The 20,286-nt window shown below is 44.8% G+C and overlaps 1 protein-coding gene across 4 annotated transcripts in view; it reads left to right on the top strand.

The window, feature by feature from the left end:
- ELAPOR1 (endosome-lysosome associated apoptosis and autophagy regulator 1) overlaps positions 1 to 20,286 on the top strand; it is a 483,435-nt gene that overhangs the window by 296,043 nt on the left and 167,106 nt on the right. For all 4 annotated transcript variants that reach the window (XM_086923178.1, XM_086923177.1, XM_086923176.1 and 1 more), the window contains exons 8-9: positions 7,619 to 7,707; positions 18,992 to 19,169. In XM_086923178.1, coding sequence (XP_086779304.1) covers positions 7,619 to 7,707; positions 18,992 to 19,169 — 267 coding nt within the window. The remainder of the gene's footprint in view (positions 1 to 7,618; positions 7,708 to 18,991; positions 19,170 to 20,286) is intronic.

Here is a 20,286-nt window from a genome sequence, read left to right as displayed (position 1 = left end):
CAATTCAAAACATTATGCACCGAGTCCGCACCAACTCGTGGAGACACTTAGAAGACGCCCACCGAAATGAAGCTGTCAACACTCAAACACGTCCAAGAAGAACAATCTATCAGCACTGATGGACTATTACTGAGAGACAGAAGAATCGTGATCCCTCAATGGTTAAGACAAGGAATCGTCAACCTGTCACACGAAGGACACAGAGGAGTAGTGGCCACGAAGAAAGCGTTACGAAAACGTGTCTGGTTCCCGTCCCTCGACCAGATGGTGGAAGCCACGCTCCAAGATTGCACACCCTGCCAACTAGTGGGACGAGATGAGCCACCAGCGCCACTGCAGATGTCGGACCTCCCGGACAGTGTATGGCAATAAGTAGCCATTGACTTCTTTGGCCCACTGAAATCAGGGAAATACATCGTCGTCATCATGGATGAGTACTCTCATTTTCCCATTGCTCATCAAATCTCTTCTACCAAAGCGACAGCCGTCATACCTGTCATCGACAAAGCATTCACAGCATGAGGAATACCCACCGTGGTAAAGACAGACAAGGGGCCACCATTCAATGGACAAGAATTTGCAGAGTTTGCAAAACACCGGAACTTCAAACATCGGAAGATCACTCCTTTGTGGCCCCAGGCCAACGGGATGATAGAACGTTTCATGGGAACAATCAAAAAGACCATACAACAAGCTGAACTGGCTCGCCGCGACATTCAACCGGCACTAAATGAAGTGCTGTGAGCCTATCGGACCACGCCACATGGCACCACGAACCAATGTACAACAACAAAGAGATAGCAGTGGGTCAAGGGGCTAACTAAATTATGTATCCTTAAAGCCAAACTACTGTGTTCAAAAGCAAATGTGAAATCTTGCCAGGGGAACCTCCTCGACGTAAAAGAGTTCCCATCAGTCCACCATCGAGACCGCCCTTCATCATCTGAGGACTCTCAAACCTCGAGGGTACAGATACCCACAACAGACCGGCAGATGCTATGAACCTAATCTGAGGTGAGTATGTCAGTGAGGAAAGGCTAAAATAAGAAAACGTGTCTCTGAAGGAACTGAATAGCAGTGCCAACTAAGGTGAAAGTGCATCAGTGAAAAAGTTAACTACTATAAAATTGGATAGTGATGGGGGAAAACCTTTTAATATGCACCCCTTCACTCTCAAATCAATAAAAACAGTGCAAATAGTAGTATAACAAATGACTACCAATAAGAATCTTAGGTCGACATGTTTCTGCAGACACTCGGAGCCAGGTGGTCTCCTGTTGCTTCCTCAGGACCATTAATGCTACTGCTATAAGTATAAAAAGAGTAATATCACCTGAAAAGTGCAATATGTTTTCTATGAACCAATGTCCTGCCACTCTAATGCTTGGGCGAATTCCACGCACCCGGCTCCCAACTACCGATGCTGTCACGCAATCTCTCTAGTAGAACTTGATCACGCCAAGAAATCCAAAATGAAGGAATATGCTGATCACCGAAGACATGCAAAGACGTCCGACATCCGTGAAGGAGATTAGGTGCTGGTGAAACAGGACAAGAGAACCAAAGCCGACAGTCGCTACCTTGCACATTCCCTGCAGGTCACAAGAAGAAAAAAGACCATGATCACTGCAGAGTCTGAGGGCAAGCGAACAACCAGAAACATATCACACTTCAAAAGGTGCAACCCTTCTGCCTACACTCAAGCTCGAGAGCCTAACCGTGACACGGACTCGTCAAGTCAAGAAAGGAACAGTGACCATGAGTATCGTCATGCACTGGAGTCTGACGACACAAGAGACAGGATCCCGCCTGACAGATACAAGGCAGCCGACCACGAAGAACAATCCGGAGACCTATTCGGCTCATTGAAGAACTCTGAAAATACAGAGAACACTTAAAATACAAACGGGGGAGGTGTTGTGTCATTATACCTGACCCTGGCATCCAGACAGGGCAGGCAAGTCAGGAAAAGGCGAGGTCAGGGAGGAGGCGGAGGAGGAAGGGGCAGGTTGTATAGAGACGCTGTAAAATAAAGGCGCTCAGAAAGAGCTCCCGCGTCCCGCGTCTTCTTGGGTGTCCAATTCATGAAAGCATAATATAACCCATCTGTACATTTAAAAGGATATTGTCTGTCATGTTGGAGTTTTGTTCAGGCTTATTCTTTACATGTTCACAGAACTTCATGGTGACTTTGAATATCCTAGTAATATAATGCTGGGGATAGATTATCCCATGTATAACCACTACAACACTAATAATAATAAGAAGAAGAAGAAGAAGCAGAAAGAGAAGAGAAAGAAGAAGAAGATGAGGCAGAAAGAGAAGAGGGAGAAGAAGAAGAGGAAGGAGGAAAAATAGAAGACTGGTGGAATATTGCCTTTAATATTGTTGTTATTTGGCAATTGTGTAGTGTACAAACTGCATTTATTATGCCAGCGCTTGTGTTGTTACAAGTTCTAGAACTAAAGGAAGGACCTAAAAAATCGTAATCTTTACACTGGCTTGTCTTCTATACCTAAGGTGTTTCTAGTCTCTGATTTTTTTTAAATTGTTTGCAATACAAGACAGTTTTCATTGTGTTTTAAAGTAGTAGTCTCATTGTTAGATAATACAAACGGAAAGACAGCATGATCTTGATTACATTTGGTCAGTTTTATTACACAGTATTTACATTGTTCATCTAAACATACTACAAACTGTAAAAGAGATATGTATGTATGTGGTACTTCTATAGAATGAACCTTACCAAAAGGTAGCGGAGTGCTGTCCAGGGTCAAATCCAAAGATACAGTCAAAAGGTGATTAAAGATTAATGTGGATTCTGATAGTCGGAGTGGACTGTTAGTTTATCATAATGTACTGGTTTAAAGGCGAGTGTCTTCAGATCTTTCCTAATTGGAGCAGAGTTGAGGCAGTCAAGAGTTATCATTCCAGATGCTGGGGTGTGTCAATGAAGATGGCCTTTTCCCTTGTTTTTCCTCTTTTTTGCATTTTTTTGGGCTCCGGTCTGTTCCTTTTTTGACTGTAGGTGTCCCGCGAGCCACTGATGGGGGTGAGCCCATCCGTAGATGAGATGGTGGTACTGGTTGTGAAGGTGATGGAGCTCGGTCTACTGTTGCTGCAGGCCAGTAAGGGGAGTCAGAGAAGTTTTCTCAGAGCAGGGTGATGTGGCCACATTTCTTCAGGCCCTTGATGAGTCATGCTGTGGGATGTCCCTTAAGGGTGGTCAATGTGGAGTCAGTGTGGATTCTGGGAAAGTGAGGAGTAGAACATTGCTAACATCCAGATGCGAGAGTGTGAGAAACTGGACTGCAGTTCTGAAGTCACAGTCTGGGAGGAACGGTTTCACTTTCTTGATTAGAGAAAACTGGTACTAGGTCAGATAAATTTCTTTAGCAGTGTGTTCCTTGAGTTGAGACCAGTGTACACATCATACAAAGTACCCCAAGGATGTCATCAGGATGTACATGTACACAAATGTCACAAATGGCAAAGGAGATGTCCCTACCGTGTCTACACAAGGTGTTTGCAGACAATGTAAAATATATTCTGCAGTGGTGAGTTAGACACCCCAGCTGTCGAGTGGTTCATATTTGGATTCTGAAAGCTAAAATAGTGCCAACATCGGCATGGTACTGCATAATAATCTTTTCTTTTAGGTACAGGAGTTTTTCAACATTCTAAGGACATTCCAGATGAGATGGTGCTCTGGTATAATATTCAGGATTGTGGGAACAAGCACAAGACATAACCGCGAGGGACAAAGAAAAGGAATTAAGGGCCAGATGTAGCAAAATCAGAAATACCGACTCTTAATTACAGAATTTTACTGATTCGCTAATTAAGAGTAGGTATTTTTAATGTAGGTACCAATTCGGTAAATTTTACCGAATCGGTAAAAATCGGTATTTACCGATTCGGTAAATACCGAATCGGTATTTGCTGTTGAATCCTATGGGCCTTGAAGCCCATAGGATTCAATATCAAATACCGATTCGGTATTTACCGAATCGGTAAATATCGAACTTTGCAAGGGTGCAGGGGGTGTCACTTTGACACCCTCTGGCACACCTGTTTTAGGCCCTAAGGGCATGTATGTGTGCCACATGGCACAGGTGTTCATGCACAGATGTGCATGTACACCTGAATCGATATTTTACCATGCAATTGTATTGCATGGTAAAATACCGATTTTCAAAGCCCTGTGTCAATGTTAAAATTGGCACCTACATACCAAACATGCATTTTCGGTAATTTTACCGACCGGTACATTTACTGATTCGGTAAAATATACAGAATCGGTAATTTTACCAATTCTGTAATTTTACCGAATCGGTAAAATTACCGAAAATGCATGTTTTTTATCCCCCTACATCTCCATGGCCATTTACCGGTCGGTAATGGCCAAAATCTCCCACCTACATCTGGCTCAAGATGAGGATAGATTTTTGCCTACCTATCCTTTCTGCTAAGAGCATACTAACGTTTACCTTTTCTCTCCGGACTGTGACAGCACCCTCCACCTAGCTAGCATTTATTGTAGACGTTTGCACTAGGCAGAAATGAGTACCCTGTTTGTTTCTAAGTCATTGCAATAGCCATAATATGTTTTTACCAATAAAAATACTGCAGAGACGTGCAGTGATAAACCTGATGGAATTTTACCTCAATGATGTCTGCAGTTTATGATGACAAATTCATTGTCTATGGGGCCGATCTAAACATGGGCAGTCAGCCAATCCTCTGGATGTAAATGACTTCGTCCGAGCGTCAAATTTCGAAATGTCCGTCCGCCCGGCGGACATTTTAAGCATTCACAAAACAACCATTAAGGGGGTTCCTGCCAGTGAACTGTAACTTTGCTAGACGACTCCGTCAAACATGATGGAACTGTAGTCAAACTATGATCCGTCCGCATTTAAATCGGGTGGGCTTGCAATAATTTTGGTGAGGGGAGTACTCCATTGCGGAATTCGCTCTCTGCCAAGAAATAAATCAGGCCCTATGTCCTAAGTTCATAGCCTCTCAACTGACCAACTTCTGGAATTTTCCTCATACTTAAAGTTCAAATGGGTGGCATTGCATTCTCAGTGCAGAGGTCTGCTTTAGGAGCAATCTTCCTTTGTTGATTAAAGCCATGGAGGACCATGAATTATTTGGTCAGTCACTAGATATTGCACCGTAGATCCATCTGAGTACTGATCTATTTCATTAGTTTGGTTTACCCACTAACCTCAGCTCCTTCATCATGTCCCTTTTAAGAAATGTTGAATAGGGTATTAACAAAACATGTTGGATCCCAAGTGACTGCGCTTGTTAGTACTAGGGGTGTGCAAAATTCATGTAACTTGTCGCTTAGAGCTGCAATTAGTGTGAAATTTGTCCGTGCATCAATTTTTAATGTAAGTCAAATTCCGCTCTCAAAAATAGTGCAAAATCAACAAAAGCACGCAAATAACAGCCTCTCGCATTCTGTTGTTCACTGCCCACGTGGTAACTTTTTTACTGTGAATTCCACTTTCGCTGTAATTTTTTTTTACCAAGAATGATGCATAATTATGAGAACTGGTGAAATAGCGCAATTTTGCAATACAAGCATCACAATTATTATTACTCGTATTACACTGTGTAATTTAAATGTCGCAGAGTCCTACTTGTTACCACCACAATACATTTTCTTTCTGGCCATTAAAGCCCACCTGTCTGAAAACATTTGAGTATAGAGCTGGTTAGCTGAATGCTTGCGAACAATTCAGAGCAGCTTTTGTCAAAGAACACGCATACAAGCCAGCCATTTAGGCTTCCGTGCATCCTTTAACCAAATAGCACTGCATTCTGATCTCAGAGACACTGCTAGAGAGATCAGAGAATACTTCATTCCTTTTCTGATAAACACATTATTTTTCCTTCACCTTAGAAGCGTCTGTTGTGTATGGTTTTAGTGCTGTACTAGAGGATTGAAAATGGTGGGAAACCTATAAGAAAATAAAGAGTATTAACATTAATTTACGAAGAGAGAATTTATCTCTTTGGATCATATTCCTTTCATGTAGGGATTGATATGCTGTCAAAAGTCGCTTAAAAGGGACAGTGAGAGGTATGGCGGGAAGTATTTATTTTATTTTTATTTAAAAGTTTTATATAGCGCTGGCTAGACCCGAAGGTATCAGAGCGCTTTACATGAGAATCAACACTGTAACAGAAAAAGTTAAACAATTACACAATACATCAAAAAATTGGAAATACAATTAGGAAAGGAGAGAAAGGAGAGAGAGAAGTAGTGGAGGGGGCGGTGAGAAAGGGAGGACAAGGGAAGAGACCGCAAGGAGAGACGAAAGGAAGTCTGTCTAAAGACCGACTGGGTAGGTGACAACCAAGGAGGGAATCCACTGCCCATCTCCCCTATAGCTAAATTAGGTAGCTCCATCGGGCGTCAGACAAAATAGTTTAGTCTCAGTACATTGAGAGAGGAGAGAGGGAGAGACAAAAATAGAGGGAGGGTTAGGGAGGAGACGACAGGAGAGACGAAAGGAAGTTCAACAATGTGGTTCAACAGTATAACAGAAAAAGATCAACAATTACACATTACATCAAATAATCAGCAATACATTAGGAGAGGAGAGAAAGGAGAGAGAAAGGTAGTGGGGGGTAGGGGAGGTGAGAAAGTGAGGATAAGGGAGGAGACAACCGTAGAGACGAAAGGAAGTCTGTCTAAAGACCGACTGGGTAGGTGATGGCCAAGGCGGGAATCCACGGCCCATCTCCCCTATAGCTAAACCAGGTAACTCCATCAGGCGTCAGACAAAATAGTTTAGTCTCAGTACATTGAGAGAGGAGAGAGGGTGAGACATAAATAGAGGGAGGGTGAGGGAGGAGACGACAGGAGAGACTAAAGGAAATTTAACAATGAAAGTGAGAAATATGTTCCAGCAGGTGATAAGCAGAAGACACTTCAAGGGAGGACTATTCAAAGAACGGATAACTCGTATTGTCAAGCACTGACACAATCAAAGTTATGAAAAGTGAGCTCAATGCACATGGTTTTATTTACAGGGAATGAGTAATTGTGTGTCTACATTTACACCACCCATGCAGACAAATGTGTGGAAAAATTCACAGACACATAGTAGCTTGCACTAATGTACATATTTATTACACAAGATTGACATTTACTGACGAAGGGAGCAGACATCACCCCTGGCTGACTGTCTGGACTCTGGAGCGTATACATTCTCTGTTAGTGGTGTAGCAGACCTACTGCCACCTGCGGCAGCCCCTAAATTTGCTGCTGCTGGGTGCGCGGTAAGAGCTGGGAAGAGGGGGGGGTGTGGGGGGTAGCAGACGTGTGGCGGTCGGACAACTTGTTCGCCGGGGGATGGTGGTAGTCGATAAACATGACTTGCTCACCTCTGCCGCCCCAAAAAGAGTGCCCCGCCCCACTAGCTACGTCACTGTCTCTGTTGCTTTTCTTGCACGCGCTGTTGATCCTAGGAGATTGTGCTATTAACTAAAACTATGTTTAGATTGAACCAACGTGTTAAAATCATACGGAATCAGCATCAAATAGTACCAATTTTCCTAAATCTGCATCTTGGATTATCTGTGCATTTCGTTCCAGGGCCAGGGTCCAGCTCATGTAAAGCCCGCCCCCCGTGCACGGAGCAGGACTTTTTCTACACACACACTCCATGTGATGAAAATGGGGCGGTAAGTTACAAACTGTTGAATTGCTTGTGATGTAATTATGTCACTTACTATGTAGGTAATATTTCGAAGCACTGTGAAATTATTTATTTGGCCTTCATGGAAGCACACGAAGTATCCCCAACAAATACACTCCACTTGCTCAAAAGTATACGCACATACACTCAACTTGTGCAAAAGTACAACCACATACCTTGTGCAAAAATATACCCGCATGCACTCAACTTGCGCAAAAGTAAACCTGCACGCCCTGAACTTGTGCTTACTCGTTGGGGTTTGGCAGCTGGAAGCATGTTCTTTTGTTCACGTTTGTCTGTTGGACAAATTGCAAACAGTTCTCATCCCTTTTTTTTATGAAGAGAAAGAATACATATATATTACAAAAGATTGACATTTACTGATTGTGAACTTACGAAAATTATAAAGAGAAAGAATACAGTCCGGTACTTCATCTTCCTACCCTTTGCTCCGATTACTTGAGGGATTGCCTTTTAAAGTCGAAGCCTACCGGACAGCACAGCTGTGTGGTTGCAAAGACATGTTGGGGACATTCTAAAAGCTTCCTTTTCATTCCGTCAATTGCTTACCATTGGCCTTGTGTTTTGTAACTCACATATGCGTGCTTCCTATATGCTGTTTTAGGCTGTGCAGCATGTCTTTTCCTCCCATGGAGCATAGTCTGTTTACCACCTCACTGACTGGCTTCTTTTTAGGTCTCGGCCAGGCTAAAGCAGCGCATGCGCTACTCCCCATGCAGAGGTCTTTTGGAATTGATAAGATTCCAGCGTGCACACGAGGAAACAAAAGTGACAAAAGATGTGCACTTAAGGATTGGATGCATTACTGGCAGCGTGATACACTGGGGATTTTTTTTTTTGCCGCCAGTAAAGGCAGTGCACATCTTCCGTCCCATTACAGGCCGGGCTTGTTTAAAACGCTTTCCAAAATATCATGTACTCTTTGCCTGTTACTATTCTTTAAATGTACTTACCCTTAGTCGTCCTCTATAGATTTTGTTATATACTCAGAAAGATGTAGATAATACAAGCCGCCGCTAGATGACACCATATTGTGGCACAGCCGCAAAAAGTGTTCAAGGACACGGTTTTCCTTTTCAAGGAGGCCCTCGTACACCAAACATGTGACACACCAGAATTGCAGAGTTTAAGGGGCCTGGACCCTGGAAAAAAGCTTTTGGCAAGTCCAGCCCCCAGGTTGGTGCAGGAAGTACCAGAGAGAAAGATAGTTCTGTGACTTGAATGCTACTGCCGAGAACACTGTGTACTCGTCAGCACACAGGTTAGAAAACCAGTAGGGCTGAGCCCGCCCATCATTCTCCTAAAGTTGATAATATTAGTGGTTTTCAGATCAGTTTCTTGTTCCGGATCAGTTTGATCCTCGCTTGCATCAGTGTATCTGTATATTACCTTCTCATGTCGAACACTACATCTTCCAAAAAGACACCAGACAGAGCATAATGTAGAGCAGGGATGTGTGGTGAGACCCCAGCAGTGATACATAATGATACTGAACGAGAGGGCAGTCTTGCATCAGTTGGTTGTCGTCCGGCCTCCCCTTCCACTCCCTGTCCCAGCCACAACTCTTCCTTAAATGCTGGGTCACTTTTGTCAATGTTCACTGGGAAAAATGCCTGCGGTCCTAATTAGAAGTTCACATCATGGGTTGTGCCTGATTATGTACATGAGCCTGGGCCAGGATGATTTTCTTTTCTTTTGGGTTCCGAACCTCCTCCGCCTTCCTCCATCTGAGAAGTACCCGAGACAAAACACCAGACCCAGAGTGTCCTTTGGGCTCCATCACAACTCTGTGTTTCGTAATGTCCATGTAACGCTCTTTAAAATCCTTTGTGCATGCTGCATGTTTGCTGTTTTGTGAAAAGCTTAGCAGTAATCAGCTCATTACTAATGAGACGCCTCCCCCAGCCTCCATTATGAATAGAGACATTATGGCAGACTTCGAATTGTATTCGACCAGACTGTAACCCGCTACCTTCTGGAGCAGATGAGTGCGCAGCATAACAAGCATTACAGACGCCATCTTAACTGGGCGAGAGCCAATTCGGGTGTTCTTGGCCGACCAGAGTGTTTTTACACTTGTCGCGGGGGACCGTGTCTTTCCTTAGTCACGAGTTCAAATGACAAACAGATATCTCAGAGTGGAAAAATGGGTACTGGCATTAAGCAGGCCTTGAGTTCTAGGCTACAATGTTGCATATAAGCCCAGACTTAGCAATATTCAGTGACAAACCATGTTCTGCTTACCAGTTCTTTGAGCAGTTCCTTTAGGACAGGATTTGACCAATGCCACATATTTTCCAGACCTCAAATTCCTGTTCTTTGGATTTCCAATTTCAAAGGCTCAAGTCCTATCCACTCTGTGTAATGTTAGGCTGAATCATACATCCATTGAGTGACTGCTTCATGCCACATTGTCCACACATGCAAGGAATAACAGGCATTGTCAAATACAAGAGGTCTGTCTTTTACAGGCTGGTGCAATGGATATTTTTTGTAATACTAGTATGTGCCACAAGCATAAACAAGCCTTTTATTGAGTTAAAGCCATTTGCTTTGTGATACAATACCATTAGAAAAGCAAATGGCTTTACCTTAATCAAAGGCGAGACCTGTTGCATTTTCAATGCTTGTTTCTTTTCCGTGAGGCACTGCACAAGAGAACATTTGTTTTCAGTTGTCTCCATTGAAAGCTAGTTCAGGAAGCAGTATAGTACTGCATTTCTTAGAATAGATGTCCTGCCTCCTATCTTTCTGCTTGACGAGTTCAACTTATCTTTATGACTAATCTTTCATACCTATGAGGAACAATGTTCTGTTTATGAGCTTGTTTATTTTGGATAGTGTTCTTTACTAAAAGAATAACTTAAACAATCCTTTTCCTCAATTTCATGCCCATGCCATAGTTGCTGAAAGTATGGGAGTTGAGGTGCTGAAGCACCTGAAAAATAACCATGCTGGAGCTCAGAAGTGACTGAGTAATAAACAGGCCTTCAAAGTGTTTTTTTTCTTGCCAATTCAAAGACAGAAGTCAAATGTTAGGCTCAGTCATCTGATGGAGGTTGGTATTTACTTTTTTTTCTCTGACTGCAAACTGAGAGGACTTATGTGAAAATCGTGCTGTCTACTGGTGGTGGAAAAGTCTATATTGTGTTCTTTTTTCTAGCACACAGTAACATTTAAATTCCAGTAAATGAACTGTAGAAATATTTCAGAATGTATTAGAATTAGAAAAGCACAAATGAAGCACATTTTTTGTAATTCTGAGATGTGATGGGAACAAATATTTTAGTACTATCGAAGCAAATCAATACACTAGGTGATGCTGATTTCCACACATTATCATTTATATGCTGTAAAGTCTTATTAGTAAAACTGTATGTCTGTGCAAATGTGTTCTTTCTAATGGCAGTCACAACCACACCATGCATACTCCACTCTATGCTACTCCTCTCTACCACATACTACTCTACGCCCCACCACTCTACAACAGTATCCTCCACTCTATGCCACTCCACAATACTCTACTCTACGCACTCCACAACACTCTAGGGCACTCAACTCAACAACATTGTTCTCCACTCTGCTGTACTCTACTCTGTGCCACTCTATGACTCTCATATATTTAGAAATCAACAAGGGCACCCTTACGAGTCAGCAAAGGACCTCGGGAACATATTTTCGAAAACAACAGTGGTCCCATGCATTATTACTTACTTACTTACTTACTTACTTAAGGGGGTTTTGTATAGCGCTTCTTCACCATAAGTTTCCTGGCGCTGATTGAGTGCTGAGAGGTGTAGGCGCGTGGGGTCTAGTCAAACTGTGTGAAAAGGCAGGTTTTCAGGAGTTTTCTGAATTCCAAAAGAGAGTTGGAAGATTTGAGCGAGAGGGACAGCGAGTTCCAGAGATTGGGGGCCAAGTGAGCGAATCTACGGCGCCAAATTTTTTAAGCTTAATTGGGGGGGGTGACTAAGAGCTGGCGATGAGAGTACCGTAGGTTGCGTACCGGACAGTAGGGAGTGACCAGGGATTTAAGGAAGGCGGGAGAAGTCCCAGAGACGGCTTTGAATGCCAGGCAGCCGATCTTAAATGTAGCCCTCCGTTCAACCGCCAGCCAATGGAGTTTGCAAAGTAATGGCTTCGCAGACTGCCACTTCGGGGTTTTATAGGCCAGTCTAGCCGCCTGGTTCTGTACAATTTGGAGCCTGTAAAGAAGGGATTTGGGTAGGCCATGGTACAGAGAGTTTGAAAAATCCAGGCGGGAAAGCACCAAGGCAATCAGAACTTGTATCAAAGCCTCAGGTGTAAGGAGGTGGGAGACTTTCCTGATTTTTCTGAGCTGGAACATGCATGATGACACGACAGCACCCACCTGAGGCTTGAGGGAAAGCTCCGTATCGATAATGACCCCAAGACTCTTCGCTGACTTGGCTGGAGCAGGAGAGGAGCCAAGCTCCACCGGCCAGAACTGTGGACCCCAGTAGGTGGAGATGTTGCTCGGGAGTATTAGCTCTGTTTTCCCCAGGTTCAGCTTGAGCTGGTTAAGATTCATCCATTGTTGGATGTGTAGCATAACCGCTTGACAGTCAGAAGCTGCACTTGGAGTCTTGAGAGGGAAGATGATTTGCAGATCGTCTGCATAGTTGAGGACGGTGATGTCCCACCTCTTCAGGGAATGAATGAGTGGTTGAAGTAAAGATTAAAAAGCAGAGGGGACAGGGATGATCGCTGAGGCACTCCGCAGATAGATGGTTCCTTGGGGGCTGTGAAAGGGCCTAAGCGGACCGCCTGGGTTCTCCCCGACAAGAAAGATTTGAGCCAGGCAGAAGCCAGTCCCTGGATGCCAGCCTGTTCAATGCGGTGGAGAAGGATGTTATGGTCCACCGTGTCGAACGCTGCCGACAGATCCAATAGGACGAGCGCCTGAGGTGCCCCTTTATCGGGATTACCCCTTAGAGAATCCATAACTGCCAGGATCACAGCCTCAGTGGAGTGGGCTGGTCTGAAGCCGGCTTGGTTGGGTTCGAGGTAGTTGGAGCACTCGATAAATTGGGAGAGGCAGCTGGTGACATGAGCCTCCAAAAGTTTGGATAGATAGGGCAAAAGGGAGATAGGCCGATAGTTGGCAAGGTCCTCTGGGTCGGCACTGTTTTTTTTAGCAGGTGCACCAGGACAGCCTCCTTAAAGGAGTTGGGTACCGTGCCCGTCTCAAGGGAGGTGTTTAGCAGAGGCAAGACGCAGTCCGGAAGAGCCAGAGGGGGCAACAGTCGTTGGGCGAGCCAGATTTGACTCGAGCAACGAGTTTGGCTAAAGTGTTGGGATCAAGAGTCAGAGGAGGAACCTTTACACAACCCTTTACAGTGATCACAGTATCGATCATGTGATGGTCCGACCAGATACAGGGAGTGATCACAGGACAGGAGAGCGTGAGGTTGTGGGTCCAGATATGATCTAGAATATGGCCCCTGATATGGGTGGGAGAAGTGACAAGTTGGGTCAAGTTAAGGCTGGAGAGAACTTCGAACAGCTCAGCTGCATGAGGGCCGGCGTCGCAGTCGTTGTACCAGTAGTTGAAGTCGCTGAGGACAGCGATTCGGGCAGATGAAGTGATCAGGTTGGCTAGCTGTTCGCTGAAGGCGACGGGAAACAAAGGCATAGGGTGGGGGGGGGCGATAGAGAACAATAAGGGTAAGAGCTCCCTCTCCAGTTTCCAGGCTGATGATGAGGTTATCCACATCAGCGAGGATAATGGAAGACGTGGAAATTAATTTAAACTCCTTTCGTATGACAGCTGCCACCCCACCCCCAGCCCGACCAGAGGGTCGGTTCGTATTGAGCATGTAGTAGTCGGGGGCAGTGCTGCCAGAATGTCTGGGAAAGAATTGTCAGTCAGCCAGTCAGCCAGGTCTCAGTGATTAGGAGGATATCAGGTCTTTCATCAGTAAGGAGAAGAAAGAGGTCGGCCTGGTGTTTTACAAATGAACGTTTGTTTAGATATAATACGCGAATCTGCGTTTCAGTGGTGCTGAGGCAGGCTGGGGGCTTTCAGCTAGGACGTGGGAGTGAGGCTTTACGCGCAATGCCGAATGAAGAGGCACGGTCTAGGCTTGCCGGAGATAAAACGCAGTGTGCGGATTGTAGTGTCCAGAGGGTAGAGGGAGAATTATTGAGGGGATTGACAGCATCCCTAGCCCCTGGGCCCGTACGGCCGCGGACAGGCGCAGACGGGCAGGACTCTGGCCCGAGTCCGGCACGAGTCCGGCGCGACCGCTGAACGCGTCCGCTGCGCTGAGGCCTGGACGTCCCCTTTTATACGCAACTAGAGCGCGAGAATTAGAGCCGAACACAATATGGCCGCCGCTATTCTGTACCTGGGACCAACTCCACAGCGTCAATACTCGGCTGGGAGTGGCCATATTACACAGGTAAACGATTACTAGTAAAATTAAAACAGAGCAACACAACCTCTCGGCTTCCGCCTCAGGGGGGCCACAAACACTCAGTCAATCAAGCGTCGGGCCAGAGGAAGCCCCTTTTATGCGCAACTAGAGCACAAGAATTAAAGCTACACACAATATGGCCGCCGCTATTCTGTACCTGGGACCAACTCCACAACGTCAATACTCGGCTGGGAGTGGCCCAGGACAGCGGGAAGGAGGGGGAAGAAGTCAGCGGTGAGAAGCTTATTAAATCAAGCAATTTAGTAAATGTTGCAAATGAGTTTAAAAAGCGCCGTATTACACAGGTAAACGATTACTAGTAAAATTAAAACAGAGCAGCACAACCTCCTGGCTTCCGCCTCAGGGGGGCCACAAACACTCAGTCAATCAAGCGTCGGGCCAGAGGAAGCCCATTTTATGCGCAACTAGAGAACGAGAATTAAAGCTACACACAATATGGCCGCCGCTATTCTGTACCTGGGACCAACTCCACAACATCAATACTCGGCTGGGAGTGGCCCAGGACAGCGGGAAGGAGGGGGAAGAAGTCAGCGGTGAGAAGCTTATTAAATCAAGCAATTTAGTAAATGTTGCAAATGAGTTTAAAAAGCGCCGTATTACACAGGTAAACGATTACTAGTAAAATTAAAACAGAGCAGCACAACCTCCTGGCTTCTGCCTCAGGAGGGCCACAAACACTCAGTCAATCGAGCGCCAGGTCAGAGGAAGCCCCTTTTATGCGCAACTAGAGAGCGAGAATTAGAGCCACACACAATATGGCCGCCAGTATTCTGTACCTGGGACCAACTCCACAGCGATAATACTCGGCTGGGAGTGGCCCAGGGCAGCGGGAAGGAGGGAGAAGAAGTCAGCGCTGAGAAGCTTATTAAATCAGGACATTGATAATGCCTAAACAATATATACCTTTGTAGCCAATAACAGCCTAAGGATGTAGGGCAAGACAATACCGGATAATCGGAGAGTCGAATAGACTCAGCATCCAAGAATCGGACCGTCAGATTAAATCGCGTCTGCAGTGTGCTCGATCGCGTTTATGGAAGGATAGTCCGGATTAGTCGGACGGTGTATCTTCCTTGTGATGCTCCTGATGATGATCCCCATGATTAGATAGTGGGATCGAAACGCTGTCGACCTCTATGTACACCATATACCTATAATGTACACCATGTGTTATATGTGTGTAATGGTGTGACTGGAATTTCTGTTGCATTTTCATCCACAGGAATCTGAAGTTCTTTTGCCTAAAAGCCTTGTGTTTTCTGTTTGTGACACTTTTCACCATGCCAATTTGTATGTGGTAGGGTACAGGCTTGTGCCCCGCTACGAAGAATTGTTGAAGGAAATTCTTGTGTATTCTTTGTGAATAAGTAAAAAGATTGAGACCTCTGTCCGGCCGGACATGTCTAAAACCAATATAGTATCCATTGTGTCTATATTGATTACTGTTTGGACTCTATGACTCTCCACTCGATGCCACTTTAGTCCACTCTACTCTACTTAACCCCACTCAACTTTATAAACTTTATACTCCACTCTACAACACTCTACTCTGACACTCCCCTCCACTCTACACCACTCCACTCTACAACACATTAAACCACTCCACTCTTTGACACTCTACTTTACTCAGTGCCACTACACTCTATGCCACTACACTCTACGGCATGTTACTCAAATGTATACCACTGCATGCCACTTTGCACCACTCTACTCTGCTGTATGACACAACTCCATTCTATGCCACTCCATTATAAACCACTTTACTCCATTCTGTGCCACTACTCCTGTAAAAGTAGACCTCAGCAAGGTCTACCGGTGCTAGGGGTTCGCCCTTATGCGCACTAGTACTCAGACCAATAAGTAGAGATTGGCACAGAAGTTGAACAATCAAGAAAACACTTTAATAAACCTCATGAGCTGAAACTACATTCACACAACACCCTTCGGCAGGGTATGAAGTAGCACAAGGAGTAGAAGATCTGTGGGTCTTTTATACCCACACAGGAGCTCAAAAGGAGGCTGTACAAGTACACATAGAAAGAGTTACATACATAGATGGTCATACAAAGAATGCAAGTCAACAAAGAAGGCGGGGCAATGAGTTGCTGACTTCAGTTAAAACAGCCTGACATAACAGACTAGAGCTGGTGCATGGGCAGCTACAGACTCTTCTGAGCATGTGCAGAGTAGCAAGGGCTAAGTACAGCCAGTTCTTGAGCAAAGCAAAAGGGCAAGCAACAGCGAAGAAGGAAGGAGCACATGGCGAGCACATGGTCAGTCAAGATGGCTGCCGGAAACAATATGGCTTCAGCTCAATGCTAACAGTGATCTCTGCCAAATTTCCACACTTCCTACGACACTCTACTCTACTTCACTCCACTTCACAACAATCCAATGCACTCTATGCCTCTCTGCGCCACTTTATTCTACTTTATGCCACTCTACTCTATGCCACTTCAATCTACTCCTCTTTATGCCACTCCACACTATGACACTCCACTCTGCTCACTCTATGCCACTCCACTGTACCGCTCCACTCTACGCCACTCAACTTTACGACAATCCACTATACAACACTCTACTGAACTCAATGCTACTCCACTCTACAACACTCTACTCACTCTATGATACTCTATTCCACCTTACGACACTCCATGCCGCTCCACCGCGCTCTACTCCACGACACAGTACTCCATGACGCTCTACTCCCTTTTACACCACTCTACTCTATTCTACACCACTCCACTCTATGACACTGTATGCCACTCAACATTACGCCCCTCCACTCTACTCCACTCCAATCTACACCACTCCACTCTACAACAGTCCACTCAACAACAGTCCACTCAACAACAGTCCACTCTACAACACGCCACTCTACTCCACTCATCTTTATACCACACCACTCTACAACACTCTTCTCCGCACTACACCATGCTATTCTATGACACTTCACTCTACGACACTCTGCTCCACTCTATGCTACTCCACTCTACGACACTTCACTACATTTTATGCCCCTCTAGCTTATGCCACTCAGCGCCATTCTACAACACTCTACTCATCTGTACTCCACTCTATGACACTCCACAATACTCTACTGCACTCTACTCTATGCCAAACTACAGCAATCTACTGTACAGTGTGACACTACACTTTGAGACTTTCTATGCCACTCCACTCTACTCCACAACACTCCACTTTATGCCACTCGTTGCCACTTTACTCCCCTCTACGACACTCTACTCCAATTTAGGACACTCTACTACACTCAAGATGCTTTGCTGTATGATACTCCACTCCACACTATGACACTCAACTCCACATCACTCCCCTCTATAGACCTCTACAACACTCCACTCTGACACTCTACCCCACTCCACAACACTCTACACTACTATGTGCCAGTCCATTCTACACCACTCTATGACACTTTACTCCACTCTGACATTCTACTTCAATTTGTACCACTCCACTCCATGCCACTCCATTTCACCCTACAACACTACTCCACTCTACGCCACTCACCTCTACGACACTCTGCACCACTCTACAACACTCTACACTACTCCCCTCCATAACACACAATGCCACTCCACACTACACTTGTCCACTCTGAGACTCCACTCTATGAAATTCTACTCTACTCCACAACACTCTCCACTCTACGACAATCACACACTCTGATACTTTACTCCACTATATTCCACTCCATTCTATGACACTCTACTCCATTCCAATTTATGATACTCTACTACACTACACTCTACTCCACTCCACCCTAGGACACTCAACTCCACTCTGCAAAACTTCCCTCCACTCTATACCACTCCACTCTCCACCACTCCACTCTACGGCACCCTACCCCATTCTACACAACAGCACTCTACGACACTCTATGGCATGACCCTCTACTCCATACCACTCTGTGCCACTCCGCTCCACTCTATGGCACTCCACTCTACGTCATCCTACTCGACTCTACGCCACTCCACTCAACTCCACTCTGCTCCACTCTACTCTATAACACACCTCTCCACTCTTTGACACTCCACTCCATGCCACTCTCTTCTATGACACTAACTTTCAGTCATGCTGAACGGCAGCCACTCATGGCAAGCACACAGTGGCGAACCCTATACCTCTTACATAGGTGATACCTATTGGCTTTGCCAATGCTTGTTCTCTTAAAGTAACATAAACCAATCAGTTACTGCTGAAAGGTTGACTGTGAATATCTGCTCACATCTATTTGTATCTTAAATACCAATATCGAATAGACGACTATTCTTCCTCTAAAATTTTAGGAGTCTTGATGAGGTCAAAAAATAACTAATACCATACTCACCTGAGCTAATGTCCCCAAACCTTAGCATTCTCTCATCTGATGGATCAATCCACTGTTGTGGATACCCTGCGCACATGTGCAGTTATGCCATTGGCGTGGCTTGTTTCTGGGATTTCCTTGTGCAAATTATGACTATAGAACAATAAATGGACGCACCCTTTTCTCACATGGCCCCTTGTTCATGTAAAGACAGATTTATCTGAATCCTTTCTGGCTGCTTCCACCCTTTCAGGAAGTAACTCTGAGCACACTCCTTAGACATCATTTTAATTGAAAGCTGCACCAAACAATGTTTATATTTAGCTGCTATTTTGTTTATTTTGCTAATCATGCCATGTTTATTGTGCAGCGCTTGGATGCACATTTGGAAGCAATCCTTCCTTAAAAAGACCATGAACAATAATAGTTGTCTTCCACTCTGTCTTTGCTGTCCTTTCTAGACTCAGATGATGTATAAATGGATTGAACCAAAGATCTGTAGCGAAGAAGCAAAAGATGCTGTGAAACTGCCTCCTTCTGGCACCAAATCCCCTTGCCCACCATGCAACCCAGGGTTCCATCTGACCAACACCAGTGCATGTGAGCCCTGCCCACACGGGTCCTACTCCAATGGATCAGGTAAGTTCCCAGTGTAGGCGGTGTCGGTAAGAACAACCATTCTCATCTGACGTGCAGGGGTTCGGATCTCTCTTACCTGAAATACTTTTAGGTTATACCTCAGCCTTTGGTGAAGATCCTAGAACAAGTCTCAGCACTAAGGCTCCACCAGTCACATGTGGGAGACTCTCGACATCAGCACGAATAATGGGGCATATTACCAAGGGCATTATCGCCGCATTAGCAGGACTTTTCCCCGCTAATGCGGCAATAATTTTATCGCCGTTTACCAAGCTGTCGCTAACACCAGTTAGCGACAGCTTGTATGCGATAGCGGGCATTTAGGGGCCCACTTTGCATGTCAGCGATAATTATCGCTAATGACATGCAAAGTGGGCGTGCCAAGGTTAACATCTCTAACTCCTATTAACAACTTTTGGAAATATTTGCGCTAAGCGCGAATATCTCCAAAAGCTAACGCCTGCTAAATGCAGTTCTTAGCCATGTTATCCAATGGAAGGTGGATAACATGGCTAAGAGCATTGTCACGATAATGCATGAATATCGCTGATTTTTCAGCGATATTCATGCATTTCGCAGGATTTTTACCGCTTTTGAGATAAACCTTGATAATATCAAGGAATCTCAGCGGTAAAAATCCTCGGTGCTCGGCGATATTTTTTTCCCGCTAACCAAGCAATAGCGATAATTATCGCTATTGCTTGGTAATATGCCCCAATGAGTCCCTGATGGTACTAATGGATCAGGAAACTCGTGCCTTGTTTATGCTTCATCACCTTGTTTAGCAATTGTTTTTTCTTGGTTCGAATGTCGTTTTCTCATTTTCGTTTCATTACACTTCAGTGTGAAAGGGCAGAATACACATCATAAAGCATTTTCTGTCCTCAAACCAAAACAATTTCCATGCTCCTACTTTAGTGATTAACTGGCTAAACACACGGACCCAATTCACAAACTGTATTTTGTAGTACATAAAGTGGCACTACTTACTACAACATGTAGTTCACTAACCTACGAGTGTATGGGCACTATTCACATAACGCATTTTGTAGTATGTTTAGTAGTGCTCCAATCATACTATCAAAGTACTACAAACAGCTTTTCACAAATGTGGAGT

Source organism: Lissotriton vulgaris, chromosome 5 (assembly GCF_964263255.1).
Source record: "Lissotriton vulgaris chromosome 5, aLisVul1.2, whole genome shotgun sequence".
Taxonomy (NCBI): Eukaryota; Metazoa; Chordata; class Amphibia; order Caudata; family Salamandridae; genus Lissotriton; species Lissotriton vulgaris.
Note: the sequence above shows the minus strand (reverse complement) of the source record. Positions and strands in the feature narration are given on the sequence as shown.